At 38.5% G+C, this 16,554-nt stretch overlaps 2 protein-coding genes across 2 annotated transcripts; one reads left to right on the top strand and one right to left on the bottom strand.

The window, feature by feature from the left end:
• Nucleotides 1-21: 21 nt before the first annotated feature.
• Nucleotides 22-4,086, top strand: LOC309711415 (uncharacterized protein). Its single transcript, XM_082541722.1, has 7 exons — nucleotides 22-262; nucleotides 345-469; nucleotides 543-609; nucleotides 2,298-2,454; nucleotides 3,056-3,198; nucleotides 3,444-3,554; nucleotides 3,819-4,086. Exons 1-7 carry the CDS (start codon nucleotides 110-112, stop codon nucleotides 3,996-3,998), a joined length of 936 nt encoding a protein of 311 aa, XP_082397848.1. The 5' UTR covers nucleotides 22-109; the 3' UTR covers nucleotides 3,999-4,086.
• Nucleotides 4,087-5,138: 1,052 nt separating this feature from the next.
• Nucleotides 5,139-11,183, bottom strand: LOC309711413 (nucleobindin-2-like). The gene is made up of 13 exons (XM_082541719.1): nucleotides 11,037-11,183; nucleotides 10,358-10,495; nucleotides 9,969-10,076; nucleotides 9,741-9,873; nucleotides 9,190-9,293; nucleotides 7,577-7,762; nucleotides 7,232-7,322; nucleotides 7,032-7,090; nucleotides 6,841-6,933; nucleotides 6,454-6,543; nucleotides 5,971-6,141; nucleotides 5,676-5,730; nucleotides 5,139-5,372 (listed from the first exon to the last, which is right to left on the bottom strand). Exons 2-13 carry the CDS (start codon nucleotides 10,493-10,495, stop codon nucleotides 5,260-5,262), a joined length of 1,341 nt encoding a protein of 446 aa, XP_082397845.1. The 5' UTR covers nucleotides 11,037-11,183; the 3' UTR covers nucleotides 5,139-5,259.
• Nucleotides 11,184-16,554: the final 5,371 nt, after the last annotated feature.

The raw sequence follows: 16,554 nt of genomic DNA, 5'->3' as shown, positions 1-16,554 counted from the left end.
ACTAGTGGTGGACATTTGCGATTTATTTTTACTGTTCGTGTTCAGCTCAGACTGTCTTTTAACCCGACGCTGTTTTTACTGAAGAAACTTTAGCTTTTTTTTTTTTACAATGAACATCCCAGTTGTGGATTTCGGCGCCTACAGGCTGAGCGAGAAGGATGTCGCTGACGAGCAGTGGCAGAGTTTAAGCACAGAGTTGAAATCAGCATTTAGAGATGTTGGTTTTGCATTTCTGAGGAACACGGGGATTACTCAGGAGGAGGTGAGGCCAGTTAGATAGAATAAAATTATTATCGAGGAACTTACACTGGAATCCGTCTTTTTCTTCTGGTGTGTTTGGACAGGTGGACTGTGTCATGGAGATATCCAAGAAATTCTTCCTGCAGCCAGATGAACTGAAGCAACCCTTCAGCAGGAAAAGTTTCGTGAACAACCCTAACCACGGTTGGGTGTCATTGGAGACGGAGAGGTAGGAAGCATACGTTTTATACTTTAATGTGTATCTGCGGAAGAGAGTTTAAATTCGGATAATTTCTTTATAGGTTGAATCCACGTCGACCTGGGGACCTGAAGGAGTCTTTCAACACTGCCTCCCTTCATCCTGATATAGTAATAACTCGGAGGCAAAAGCCTTGATCGTTTGTTTTCATCAGTTTATTTATTTTATGATTAACCTTAAGAGTTTGGGCTCAGACACAACAACTGCATGGTGCCACAAGGTTATTAGTCAGGGGGTTAAAGTACAAGTTACTCAGTATCTGTTACTTTAGAGAAAGCTCTGTTAAGTTTGGAGAGGAATCAGGAAAATAAATGTTGAACTGCAGTACTGAAAAACTATGTACACCCCTATTAAGAGGAAAGTAGCAGCAGGGGTGCTGCTTATTGAATACACTTGATTGCATCAAATGCACATAATTAGCTGATAATCAGCAAGTGTAACCAACTCTATATGAGCAGAGGTTTTGGCAGTTTGCTGACCTGGGGGAGACTTTCTCCAGAGGCATTTCCTTAATCTTAACACAATTACACAGTCATCCCTGGAATGGACATCCTACAAGTTCACTCCAAGGTCAGAGCATGCAGTTCTTAGTGAAATAAAGTTACATCTCCATAGGCCTCAGTTGGAAGTTAAATGTTAAAGTTCATGAAGTTCCAGTTAGGAAAAGACTGAACAAATATGGCTTCTTGTTCATAAGGGTTGCCAGCACAAAGACTCTTCTGTCCAAGACTCCTCAATCTCTTCTTTGGACGAATGTGAGCAAAGTGGAGATGTTTGGCTACAGTGCACAGCACCTTGTTTATCAGGGACCAAAAACAGCATATTAGCACATATACCTCATCCTAACTCTCAAGCACACTGGTGGGCAGGTGATAAATTGGGCTTGTTTTGCAGCTACAGGATCTGGGCCCTTAGTCACTGGTTGGCCATGAACTCCCCTGCATGCCAAAGTATTTTAGAGTCTAATGTGAGGCCATCTGTCCAACAGCTATAGGGTCATGCAAAAGGACAAAGATCCCAGGTAATCTACAACTGAATGAATGAAAAAGAAGAGAATGAGAGTGTTGCAACGGCACGGTCAAAGTACAGACTTCAACCTGTTTGAAATTATGTGGTGGGACATTAACAGAACTGTGCATAAGCAAAACAACTACACACCTCGATGAACTGGAGCAACATTATAATGAAGAGTGTGAACAGTAACACAATCTGAAAGAGTGGCACAGAAGGCAGTACTTTAAATATTACTACCACAGGTGGTCGTACAAGGTGCTGAAACATGGGTGGTTTTTCTCTGGACTCCAGAGTGTCCTTGTTTCTTGGATTTTGAAGTTAAAAGCCAAAATCCACATCAAGTCACTGACATGTCCTGCATCTTAATATCACAAAATTCCAGATAAACTTGTTCTTTTTACATATTTCATTCTTTGTTATTTGACAGCAAAACAAACATTAAAATAGTGACACAAACACACCCCGTTGAGAGTAATACAAACAAGCCATCAGAATTGGAATCCGTTTTCAGCTGCTATGCACTTTTAATAGTACCAGCAAGGTTACAGACTCATTCTCTACATTAAATACACATTATAACAAAACAACACGAGCTGGTACAGTAAAGTCCAGGATAACAGGATACCAAAAATTTTGATGTATTGAACATTAAAGCATAAACCCATCTTATTATAACACTGAAACTATAAGTAGGTCAATGAGCATACTATGGGTACTTTAAGATATCAATATCAGTATTATCATTAGTCAGACTCTGATGTGGTTCTGTTGTTTTCTGTTGTAGAAATGGCCATCATCAGGCAGTTTGAAAAGTTTTCAGGAGTTCCAGACATCCTTTTTTCTGCGCTGCAAAGAGCTGAGTCTTCGGTTGCTGAGGGTGATGGCCCACAGTCTGGGACTCGACCCAGAAGTCTTCTTGCGTGCACACCGTTTAATAGGAAGTATGTTTACCCCATACACTGTACCCAGTGTACAGTGGCATATGATCAGTTTTACTAAGTGTTCAAGCTACATGTCATGAGGGGCGGTCACTGATCCCAGATCATATGGACCTTGTGAGAAGGTTTTATTCACACACACACACACACACACACACACACACACACACACACACACACACACACACACACACACACACACACACACACACACACAAAACTGGCAGTATCTAATTCTACAAAATTAGGGAGAATACTAATAAGGGCAAAATGTTCAACCAAGACATGTTAGCTTAATTTATGTACTATATATTATATTCATTTAGTACTTTATATAGCTCTTCTCCTAAATTAAAAAATAACAAAAATACAGCACAAAATAAAAGAAAAATGAATATAAATACAAGACATGTAAATGCGAGTAACAAACGAGGGAAATGACTGAAAATCTAACAAAAATTAATCCTGGGAAAGAATTTTTTTTCTTTTTTGTAAAGTGTAACCTCAAGGCAGACCAGATTACGGTTTTGGAGGATTGGTCCATAAATTGGTACAAACAAACAAGAGATACACTGCACTGACAACACTGCTGTGTCTCCTCTAGCTGACAAAAATGGCACTACGATGCGATCTCTCTACTACCCACCAGTGAATTGTGAGAAAGCAAAGGAGGGCCAGCTGCGATGTGGAGAGCATTCAGACTATGGCAGCATTACTCTGCTGTTCCAGAGCTCAGAAGGTCTGCAGGTAAGGCCTGTACCACTGGGACACACAAGCACATAAGTTGCTTGGTAACATACTGAAAAAGGGTCTGATTAATTTACAAACTCACTTAAGCTGGAATTCCTGTGGTGTGCCACTTTAAACAGCTGTCATCACTGTTTCTTCAATTGTAAGTCATGTGTTTTGCTTAGTTAGTAACACATTATGTGTTAAAGTCAAGCAAAGTATCAAATAATCCTGTTATCCTCCTGACACTTTTTGACCGTCAGGTGCGTACACGCTCAGGTGAATTCATCCCTGTTCCCTGTATCCCCGGAGCCATCCTCATCAATATCGCTGACCTGATGCAGCGCTGGACGAGCGATCAGTTCGTCTCTGTGGTGAGTGAAGGGGATATTTCCGCCCCAAGGTTTTATGACAAGGTTATGGAAATGCACTGTAACTAGAAAAGTAAATGCGACTACATATGTCAGATTGGGTCATTTATAGGAAATAAGAAAGGTCTCACCTACTTTAACTTTAGATATGTTTTTGTGACCCATGATCTTTTTTGAAGCCAACAGAGTTAAAATGCTTCCCAAAAAAGTTTTTGCATATGGCCATGGCATTAGGATTATAGTTTAGTGTTGCTTGTTGTTTCTTAGCTCCACAGGGTTTTGCTGCCTCCTGTCGGAGACTCCAGCACACGGCAGTCTCTGGCTTACTTTGTCCAGCCGGATGACGAGGCTCTGATCACCTGCTGTGATGGCTCCAACAAATATCCGCCAGTTACAGCAGGCGCCTATCTCACTGAGCGATTCAATGAATCATATGGAAGAAGCTGAATTTGAACCCACCATTCTGACCATTTGATTAAGAAAGTTTTTTTGTTTGTTTTTTTAAATCATGTTCAGTGAGTTATTGTCAGAAGTATGATTATGTCACTTCAGATTCTACAGTAATTATAAAACTGAATGTTAACTTATGACTGTGTTTATAAGATGAGTTGAACTTGAGGTTTGTGATGAAAATAAGAGACAGAAACATTGTATCTGCAAGCTCATTCACCTTAATTTTAGACATTCAAACCTTGTACATGATTTTCATGATTTTTTTTCACAGGACATTAGTTGGACATTTAAGTACTTTTTTAACAAGTCACATAAACATAAACTGTTCAGCACATATACCAGGTTGGAGAGAGGTTGTTGTTTGAAAATAAAGTAACCAGTGTATTTTACTTCAACTCTTCAAAGTATTTTGTGTCCATCTTTTCTTTGCTATTAGTCTGTAGTGGAAAAAAAAATTAGTTGTTGTTTTTTACCTTGTGCTTCCTTCTGGAGTTTAATTCAGATTTTTACAAGGCAAATTTCAACCTACTGCATTCATTTCATTTACAGTGGTTCGAGAATAAATAAACACAAATTCACAGACACTCCTAAGCACTGACATCCAGGCAACCACTTCATAATCCATACAATTGTCACAATCACAAACACAATTATTAAAAATTATAACATTTAAATACATATTGTATATATTTAACTTCATCTCTTATTCTGCACTAATCTGATCCAGAGGTCACAACAGCTTGAAAAGACATTGAAGGAAACACTTTTTCTATAAAACTTCATTTCGGCTCTAATCTTACTTTTCTGGCATTTATTTTTTCCAAAATAATTCACAATTTACCATAAAAATAAATAATATTCTGAAAGGATTTCCTTAAGGAAAAAGTGGCAGTGAAACTACAGTGTGAACAAAACTAAACATTCAGTTATCAGGCCAGCTGCCCTCCCCATTTCACCCCAAAGAACTTCCAATAGAGAACAGAGTCCTTTTGTGATACAAGATTAAAAAAACAAAAACAAAAGGGTTGATTGTCCACATAGAAAACTGGAGCAGCTCCACATTTCCAGGCTGGCTCATTCAGTTGATTTAACCAGCAGAAGGAAGGGCGTCATTGGCACTAAGAGATCTTTCCCCCCCCCCCCTATGTGTTGCTGTGTGTTTTGAAAATTCTAAACAATAACCCAAAATTGAAATCATGAAAACACAAGCACACTTGCATGCTCACTCACATCGCACACAGGGTGGTGAGGCCTGCTAAGAATGTCCAGGCACGGGTACATCTTGCTGCTGGTGACCAGGCGGAGGTGGCTGACTGTTTCCTGGTACAACTGGTGCATGTTCACCTGCAGTTAGAGGAGCTGCAGGCTCTGTAACAAAGATTCATATGTGCATTATTAGGATATGATAAAAAGCTTTTAATCTCGTCTTATTAAAAAGGATAACAATGCTTTTCCCTCACTGCATCTTTTTAAGTGTATTTTGATTGGGGATGCACAAGTAAATAACTTATTTTGGCTGTTCTGTGGATCTGGATGCAGGTTTTCGACTGGGTGGTTAATTTTCACTTGATTTTAAAAAATGTTAAAATGGAAGTAGAGTGCAATTAAGAGACCTTTAACATCATGTGATTTGTTGTTTCCAGCATCATTTATCATAAATTTCATACTCACGTTTTACATCAGCATTTAAGCTTTGGGATTTAACCCTTTCCATTTCTTCCATTGCCTGAGCAGCGAGAGAAGGACAAAAAAATGTTAAGAGCATAAAAATGGTTTAAGACTTTGTTTGCTATTGCCTGCATGTTTCAAGTCTACAAGTCTCTAAAACAAGATTTAAGTGCAATTCAGCATGTTTCACACTGTAAGCCAGATTCTTACATCTGTAGAAAGGGTCAAGCAACTGTATAGAAAAATCCTATTTTCAGATTGTATTTCATCTGCTATGGATAGTTGACAGATAATTCACCTGTTTCAGCCCCAGCTTCTGAGCATCAAGTTCTTCCTGTTTTCTTTCAAGTTCCTCTCTCTCTTTCTGCAGCTCAGCCGACTTCTTGTTGATGTCATTCTCCTCATTGGCCAGTTGTTGTTCAAACTCTCTCAGCTCCTCTTCGGTGTACAATGGGTTCTGATCTAAAGTCTGCAGAGGGCACATAAATAAATGATGTGATAAGAAATCATATACATTTCTGATTTCATGATATAATGTCAGCTGTTAAATCTCTTGGGGAGTTTAATGATTTGGAATCTCACCCTTTGTAGACAATTTCTGAAAACAGCTGTTTATTGTGTTGCACTTACGCGAGCCTAAGCTCATAGTTTCATAGCTCATATTGATGAATAATTGAATTGAATTTTAATACACTAACATAACATTGGGTTCACATTAATTTTTAATACTACTCTATACACAAAAATGCCAGGAGGGAAGCCAAACCTTACTAGCTCTTACCTCCCATTCGTCTTTTTCATAGAACTCTTCCTTCTTTGTGGCTGCCATGAATTCGCTCAGTGATACAAGCCTGTCTTTATTGGTGTCCACCTGAATGTCAATACATGAAGCAATTTTGAGCAACAACTGTCATCGAGATAAATCACTCACCAGATACGTCCCAAAGGCCCTGACCTTTAGCTCCTTGCTAAAATAGCTACTCCACACACAGATGTTTAAATTCATTCATTAGATTTCAGGCAGCAATGCCACACGTTTGTTATGAAATATACATTATGATTGTATTCTGACAACAGAGAATACCTTCATAACATACTAATCAATACTTTAGAAATGCTAATAAACATGACAATGATCTGTACATTTTATAGTTTTGTGGTGGCTCACCTCGTTCATAACATGCTCTCTCATTCGCAGTCTCTCTTCCTCCATCTCAACCATGTCATCCTCTTCATTTTCTGGGTTGTAAACCTTCTCCAGCTTGATGAAATGCACAAATTTTACCTCAGAGACTTGTTCATTTGCAGATTACATTATCGCAGACTATGCAGAACCAGAGTTAGACATAAAACATATACCTCTTTAGTAAAGAGAGCTTCAAGCTCACTCTCATCAAAGAAGCCGTCTCCGTTGCTGTCTGCAACACAAAACAAACAACGGAAATCTGTGTCTGATTTTAACCATCCATAGTTTTGGCACACTAGCAAATAAGACAACATTTGAATGCTATATTCATTCTTTGCTCTTAAACGACCTTCAGTGTATGGTCTATGGTTACCGTGCATTTTGAAGAAAGTTTTTGGATCAAAATCTTCTGGATCTAAACCATCTGCCTCCTGCCACACCTCTTTTAGCTGGTCCTCACTGCCCTGCACACACAGAGGTACACATCAAGGTTTCTCCTTTTTCTTGTTTTGTATTTAGCACTATTTAGCATCTTTATTCTATGGCTTGCATATAAATCTAAATAAAATTGGCCCAACTAAATGAGTTAATTTTATCATAAAAAAAAAAATCATTCATGTTTTCCAAATAATATCATTCAGCTTCAATGTCATTTGTTCCCCCGCATTGGCTATAATCTTAGCATTCGTAATGAACTGCTTTATAGCTGGCGTCTTACAGGGTGGTTGACTTTAGGGTGGCTGGCGTGTTTCTTCTTCATTTCCTCGTAGTGTTCCTCTTCCTTCTTGCGATCCTCCTCATTCAAGTTCTTCAGGCGTTGCCGTCGCTCATGCTCTTTCATCATCTCGTATTGCTTGAACTCATCATGGCGGTCCTTGTCAAAGTTCTCCAGGTCATTAGTCGCCTAGACGTAAAAACAAAAAGTTGGGAAGTGGAATTCACCTCTTAATTCTGCAGATTTATGCACCTCGTTGAAACAGATGGACTCTATTCAACATCCAGATGCCTGATCAGAGTTGTTCCATAGAGGATGAAGCAAACTGTTGAGCTGAATAATTACTAGCCATGTCACAGTCTTAGCATCACTCAGCATTGAATGCAGAGACAACCCAGGCAGATATAGCATGCTTTTTGTGTTTAGCTCATGCGGTGAAATTTATTCATCCATTTAGTGCTAGCATGCTTACTAGTGGATACTAGTGAGTGCTAACTGGGTATGAATAAACAGTACCTCTGACTTCCTAAACCTGAGAGCTGCAGTAACAATAAGTTGGTTTATAAAAAAACATATTTGGACAAATGGTTTGATTGCAAAAGTATTCTGGTGTGTGTATCTAGAATCTAAAAGCTCTTTGTATTGGTAGGGCTTAATAACAGACAATGCCCCACAGTGGTGCAATGCTTAGCACTGCCACCTCACAGCATGGGGGCGTTTCTGTTTGAAGTTCTACCAGTACCTCTTTGTTTACTATGTGTTAGCCAACAGACTGGCAACCTGTTCAAGGTGGACCCTATCGCTCTCCTTATGACAACTGTGGTATGCTTCAGCCCCTCAAAACCATGAATAAGTGGAAGAAAAGGGATGTATGGATATATGGATGTAGGGATGGATGGATTTCTGATAGTGACTGTACCTTTTGCTGAGTACTATAAATACACTGTTGTCATAGTTCAAAATCTGGATCTGTGAGTTTAAAATTATTATTTTGGCCTGATTTTATTAGAACCTCTGGGTGGCTCTTTATTCTAGAACCCTGCAAGGACTTGCTCAGCATAAAGTACATGAAAATGCTATGGTAATACAAAACAAAGCAAATGCTCATTTATCACCATTCTTTGCATTTCTCAAGCAGTGCCAAGGCAAAATAGTAGGTCAATGATTATAGAGCAAAGCTAAATGCTACAGAAAAGTAAAACTTATATAAAATATTTTTAGGATTTACATCTGCATGACTGGAAGCTTTGTTGTAAAACTACAGAGGCATGCAAACTCATTAAGCCGGCCTCCCCATTACTATTCTTTTATACTCATTTCACACACAGGAAACATGTTGGTCTCGCAAAACTTACACATTTACCTCTAATGAGTCAGCACTCTCCAACAAAGGGAACAAAGCTGTGAATGCCTCCAACTTATTACATCTAAAATTTAAAAAAAAGCCAGACTAGTTAAACATCCCTCACTGAAATTCCCGATACGCTATGCTAAGTATGGCAATATTTCTGCATGAGCAACTGTCATTATAAATGTGACTGTGCCATACCAGTGCAGAGAAACAGGGTCAGTATTAACCTTCAAGTAGCTGCGCTAATGACTAGGTGTATGTGTACCGATTTGATGAGACGGTCCAGGTCATCCACCTCGAAAGTGTGTGGATTCTTGTGGTTCAGGTGCTCAAACTGTTTCAGCAGGGCCTGGTGGTCCACTGTTTGGCCTGCAAGAAAAGGAATAATGATTAGATTTATTCAACTGTAAAACAAAGACACTTGGTTTTTTGGAGTTGTGTCATGGTTATTCTTTTCCGCTGGGTTTTACAAACACATTTTGTACCAAAACTTAATACATTTATTCTAGAAAGCGTTAAAGGATTACATGAATATCAATGCATTTTTGTTTTTTAATAAATTGACCTATGACTTCTATCTTTGCTTCTTTTCTCTACCTACACTTGTGTTAATCTATTCTGTATGAACATTTATACAGCTTCCTCTATTAATGATCAAAATTTAAATTTGAATAATAATTTTCTTTCAAGAGTTAAGTTCTGCATTCAATAACATAACTAATGGACTGACTTAAGTTGTTGTGCAAACTTATGAAGTTTCAAGTTCAAGTTTCTCAGTGACACATCATTTTTTTCCCCTTTCTTTAAGATACTTACCATTTCCTTCCTTGATGTCGTGTTTAGCTTTTATGAGCATTCGCAGCCTGTTCATCTCCTCCCTCTTTAGCTCATCCAGCTTGGTCCGAAAATTGTGCTGAACAAAGTTCAGCTCTTTGGAAAGTTTGCCTTGCTGCAAGCAGACAGTCAACATACCATAGTTCAATAAAAAATGTCCACGTCAACAACCAGCTTACAAAATATTGGGCTGTTTTTGCAAGTGTGCACCTTGATGTCATCCATATTGGCATTTTTGAGCTTTTCTCTAAAGTGGGGGTCCTTCTCAAGATACTCAATGACCTCCCTGAGGTAGCGGTCGTAGTGCAACCCAGTGTCCTGAGAAATAGACCACATTTAGCTTGTCAATGCATAACATTATTCAGTCCGATTATGGGTATTTTTTCCCAGTCAATTAATTCTTCTAATAAACAGTTACACCTAATTTAACAGACACTGCTTTTGTTTGTTTTTCAATCAATCTTTAGTCAGTAAGCATTTCTGAAAGGTGTCTGAAACAGCTGACTTCATGTCTGGATCACCCTGAGCTTTATCTACTTAGCTGTAAGACTCCATTTTAATAGGATATCCCTTTATTTCACACTGCCCGTGTGACTCACAGCACTCTCGGGTGGACCCAGTTCCTCCTCTTTAGCCTTTTCTTTGGTCTTGTCCACACTGATAGGCACTGACTGGATACACAGCCACAAACTGAGCAGAACAAGGCCACAGCGGGCCAAGGCTTTACTCCTCACCATCTGGTCAGGCAAAGCATACATAAAATAGATAAGAAAAAAGATAGGAGTTAGTTTCAGGTTAGGTGAAGATCGTACATCTTTTAGAAAGCTCTGCAGTCAGAACAAAATGAGCACTTGCCGTTTCTTTATTAAATATATATATATATATATATATATATATATATATATATATATAATTTTAAAAAGTGGTGCAAGTCAACACTTCAAATAGAGACAGAACACTGATAAGGTTATGCAAATAACTCTTAATCTGAAAAGCAATTCCCATAAGAAAGGGCCCGTGCAGCACACGTGTTTGGTGGCTTACTTTAGAATATTTTCTTAGAGATTTCTAAGTTGAACGCTGTGAACCTGTTAGTCACAGTGAATCAAAATCGGACTGAGTGTGTAGTTTAAGGAACAGGTTGTTCAGTAGGGATCATGCAGTGAGGATGCCAGCTAATTCATTATCTACATGGATGTAGAAAATGCTCTAAACTAAGCCTCAGCAGACAGAGAGAACGGCGTTAGTAAACGTCACCTCGCGTGAAATAATACTTACTTGTAACGTGGAGCTTATTTTGCTCTCCTCTTTTTTTATTCTTCACCTGGCTTTCACGGTTTAGTGTTCCTCAAAGTGCCTGAGCTTCACCGGAGCTTGTTTACAACGGTCATCTGTTAACCACCAATACAAGCCTCCCTTGGCTACAACCTATATAAAAAGGTTGTGTTCACCATGGCAACGCACCGCCTCTGGCTTCTCTTATTGGCCTAAGAAAGTATACTTTCTTTCACAAAACAGTCGCGTTGAGAGGCGATTGGTCAATACACCTGTCACTCATAGTGTATCAACAACCGCCCCCCGTTGGCTTAAGGTGCGTTGAGCCAAACTGTACGTGGCGTTCGGTCAACCCCAGACGAGGGCGGAGTTAGTGTGCAACACTACTCATATTATAAAACTGTTTAACAATGACATTTAATACTAGGGATACGCGTAGGGATACACAACATAAATGTTTTATTTCATCTTATATTTCATTTAGATATTCTAATTAAATATAGATTACACTTGGACATGCTGCAGACCAACATAGAGCTGAAAATACACTCGTTCGAAAACATAGCAGGAAGCCTTAAGCCTTAAGAATTATTATTGTTATTAAAATGATGGCCAAAAAAGCAATGAGACTGCGTAGAAAAACTCTTAAACTCCCTGCATTTAAATATTATATTAAGTCAACTATTATTTATTTATTTATTTATTTATTTATTTCAGCAAAAAGCTGGCGAGAAAAATGAGAGAGTGAGTTTAAGAAAGTCGAAATGGGTACTTATAATTAAGGTGTTCAGCAAAAAGAGAGGGGGCAAAAGCGAAGGAAAACTCTTATTGTGATTTGTATGTGAGGCTGAACAATAAGGAAGAAGAAAAGCACAGACTGAGAGAGAGAGGTTATAGTGATTAAAGATAGAGATGGAAATGTACTAATGAGTGAAGAGAGTGTGCTGAGAAGATGGAAGGATTACTATGAGAAGGTGATGAATGAAGAAAATGAGAGGAAGTGCAGAGGATTAGTAAGGAGGAAATGAGGGGAGCTATGCAGAGGATGAAGAGTGGAAAGCCAGTTGCTCCAAATGACATACCTGTGAAGGGTCAAGGCTTTGGGGAGAGAGAGCAGTTTAAAATAATCTTAGAGTCGGAGAGGATGCTTGAGGAATGGAGAATAAGTATACTGGTAACAGTTTTCAAGAACAAGGGTGATGCGCAGAGCTGTAGTAACTACAGAGTGGTAGAGCTGCGGAGCCATGAAGCTATGGGGAACAGTTGTTGAAGCTAGGTTGAGAAGAAAGGTGATGATCAAAGAGCAGCCGGCTTCAAACCAAGAAAGAGACCACAGTTGTTTGCTCTGAGAGTGTTGATAAAGAAGTCTAGGGAAGGTCAGAAGGAGTTTTACTGTTTCTTTGTGGATGCAGGGGAAGCATAGGTGCCAGGAGAGGAACTGTGGTACTGCATGAGGAAGTCAGCAGTAGCAAAGAAGTGGTGAGGGTGGTGCAGGGCATACATGAGGACAGCAGCACAGAGGTGAGGTGTGAGGTAGGAGTGACAGATGGGTTCAAGGTGGGGGTGGGGTTGCATCTGCTCAGAACTACTTCTTGTTTGTGATTGTAATGGACAGGCTGTCAGATGAGGTCAGGCAAGAGTTACCACAGACGATCATGTGTGCAGACGACATTGTGATCTCTAGTGATAGTAAGGAGCAAGTGAAAGAGAGTCTGGAGACATGAATGTATGTACTGGAGAGATGAGACATGAAAGTCAGTAAAAGCTAGATATACCTGTGTAAATTAAAGAGAGACAGATGGAAAAGTGAAGCTGCAACAAAAGAGGTAGTGAAGGTGGACAAGTCTAAATAATAGTCTAAAGAGGGAAATACAAGAGGGAAACTGAAAGTTAATAAGATGGTAGTGGCACCTGCTATGATGTATGATTTGGAGATGGTGCCACTAGCAAAAAGAAAGGAAGACAAGCTGAAAGTAGAAGAGCAGAAAATGTTAAGAAAGGCCAAGGTTATGAGTGCTTCTGATGATGAGTACATCAGAGGCACAGATTAGCTTGAGCAGTTTGAAGACAAAATCAATCAGTCATGGTTTGGACAGGTGCAGAGGAGGGTTAGTGGACATAGTGGGAAGGGATACTGAATATGGATCTGCCAAGCAAGGAGAAGTGGAAAGACCACACAGAAGGTTCACGGATGTAGTGAAGGAGGACATGCAGTGGGTCAGTGTTAAAGAGGAGGATGCTATGGACAAGGTGAGTTGAAAGTAAATGATCTGTTGAATGATGATCCTTAAGAGGAGCAGCTGAAGTACTTCTACTACTACTGCTACTTTTACTAATAAAAAGTAGTAAGAGTAGATATTAATAATTTGAGTAAAGAGTGAATTGTAGTTCACAGTAAGAAATGACTTACTGGAACAGTAAAGTAAACCAAAACACGATTCTCCATTTAATATTTAAATGTATCTTGTAAAAATTAAATGCATTTTATGCATTAATCAAGTCTGAATTTATTTAGCATTTTCTTTAATCCTCGCAGGGTGAAAAGTATACATACACCCTCACTAATATTTGGCTGTTAGCTAGCTACAGCTCGACCAGGCACTTTTGGTACCCATCAACAACCTTCTGGCAAAATTGGCAGTTCATTTAAATTGGTTGGTTTCCTGGCATGGATCCATGTCCTCAATTTTTCAACAGGTTGAATTTTAGGCTTTGGGAAGACTATTTCAAATGGTTAATGTTAGCCTACTATATCAATGTTTACATGTCCAACTATCTAGCTGTTGATCTGAGGTGAAGATGAAGAATTTGGAGGTAGTTCTCCTCTTTCATTATTCCACCACTTTGTGCAATGTACCAGTACCACTACAACCAATTAAGACCCGTAGCATGATGCTTCCCCCACCATGCCTGACAACTGGTACAGTCTTTTAGGCTAGAATCTTCACTTGTGCTCCTCTAAACATATTTCTTGTCATCATAGCCAAATAGCTCATGCTTTGTCTTATTTGAACATAAAACTTTTCTTGAGAAAGCATTTGGGGTGTTCATGTGGCCAGATAAAATTTTCATTTTAAAAGTAGGTGTTGATTTTGGAACAGGGGCTTCTTTTTTGGTCAGCATCCGATTAGGAGGGTAATCCATCTTCATGGATATTGAAGATGGATCAGTGATGCTGTTTGGACAGTGATGCTGGTCTTCCAGCAGTTTCCAGTTCATGGCAGGCTTAACACTTGGTGGTTCCAGGGTTGAAACCTGAAAATCCTTACTAATTTCTATTCATTTATGGGTGATAGTTGGGTTTTCTTCCAGACCTTTGCAAAGTGATGGTGACATATCTGAATAACGTGTACTTATGTCAGTGGCCTATGGTTACTTTTACAGAAAGGCAAATGTACCAAAAGTTACCAAATAAACATTTATTCAAACCACTCCTTTAGGAAAAGAAGCAATAAAATGTTTAAACTGTTGATCTTCTCTACATAAAACACACTGGCCAAGGTGGTTAGTAAAACGAATGTGTTATGATGATAAATCACTGAAGTTCATTTCTCAGTGCTAGATGGGGAATGCCACTATTATCTGCCAAGAAGAGTGCTCAGATATCCAGCCAGAATTATGCCAGAAGCTTGTTGATAGCTACCAAAAGCACCTCATAAAAGTGAAACTCGCTAAGGGGTATTAAACAAACATTAGTCAGGGAGTATATACACATTCATATATACTCCACATTAACATTCTCTTTTTTCTATGCTTAAGTGCTTTCTATCTAACATTCGCATACATTTATACTCTGATAGATGCAGACTGGAGCAACCAGGAATCAAACCCCCAACCTTCTGAATAGTGGAGAACCTGCTTTATCTCCTGAGCTTCAGCCATCCCATGCATTGAAACAATAAGAACACAACATGAATTCATTAAATGTGTGCTTTATTTACTTGACTTTTACTGTATTAAATAAGAATTGCATTGAATTACACATAAAAAGGTATTAAAAATGTCTTTAAAAACAATTTGTTGGGTAACAATAGGCCAACAGGCCAGGATGTGAATTAACAGAAATCAGCAACAACAAACTTTTTCAAAGCTTGTGTTTTGCTCTGTTTGTTGTTTGTGTTCCTGCTATGCTCCTCTTTTGGCTCTTCATTTCCCTCATTTCCTAAGGAGCTACTAGTCTGGTTCTCGTGGCACTCTTTTCCTGTCAAATGGTAGTTCTTTCTCTCCACCTTTGCCAAGCACTTGCTCATAGATTATCTGATTGTTGTCTCTCTTATACAATAAGACCTTAATCTTAAAACAGCTGTTATGAACTGAACTAAAAAAAATCTCAAGTGTTCATGCGCCACAGAATATAACTTTCTTAAAGTGCATTGCTAAAGTATTGGGGCCAGGAGGTACAGTAGGTCATGTAGTTATCGGAAGGCTGGCTGCTCCAGTCAGCATACCTAAGTATCTTTGGGCAGGATACTGAACGCCAAGTTGCTCCCAGCAGATGTCTTCATTAAAGTATGAATCTTGGGTAGTAAGCACTTTGGTGTAGAAAATAGGTGCTTGTATGATTAAGGCAGGTTTTATAAAGCACTTTGAAGGCTCAAGCAGAGTACCCATATGGAAAAGATATATATAAATCTTATAAAGTTTTTATCTGTCTTGTATGAAACTTGTATGAAAAGCATACAAGAGTGAAAACACATATAAGATCCCTTGAAAAATTATATAATGAAACTTGTATGTTTTGTATACCTACTAAAAAAAATATATGAAAGTAATGAGAAAGTGGCCACTTTCATGAGTAAATCATGTAAGCCTTATATGATTTATATATGATTTACTCATGAAAGTGGCCACTTTCATGAGTAAATCATATATGTTTTTACTATTTCTTTTCCATATGGGTAGAAAAGTTATATATATAATAGTTATGATCCAATAACATAATGTATATGATTCTGCATAATGTATTTTTTACTTAGGAACTTTACAAATTCCAAAACTTTACTTAATTAAAGTATCTGAATACTTGTTTAACTTTGAAAAACAGCTTTTTAATGCAAAATAAATGTCATTCTTAATCAGAACCAGATTTCAAGTACTATGTTTTTATTATGGTCTGGAGCATAACTGTGCAAATGTGAAAAACCTTTATAAACAGTTACTGGCCAGTACTGAGTTAGTTTGCAAGACAACTGTTATTATTTCCTAAAGGTCACTATTACCACAAGATAGTTTTGACATCTGGAAAATTGTACACAATGTTTTCTTTATTACTTTTCTAAACTCTTTTTGTTTCTGGTCAATTATTCTTATTTACTGTGCCCTCCCTGCCTTGTTCTTGGTCTCACACGTTCCAGTTCATTTAAAAGACCCCCAAAGCACCCCTCAGAAATGATAGAATTTCTATAAATAATAGAAATATGAAAACTTTTCGACACCGACCACTTTAGTCCACACAGTGGAGCTGTTGTCACAAAATGAAAACGAGACCCAGCCAGGCAGAAAAGCTACCCAACTGTGTCCA

Source organism: Aulonocara stuartgranti (genome assembly GCF_965226115.1).
Source record: "Aulonocara stuartgranti genome assembly, chromosome: 7".
NCBI classification, from domain to species: Eukaryota; Metazoa; Chordata; class Actinopteri; order Cichliformes; family Cichlidae; genus Aulonocara; species Aulonocara stuartgranti.
This window is presented reverse-complemented; position numbering and strand designations above follow the sequence as displayed.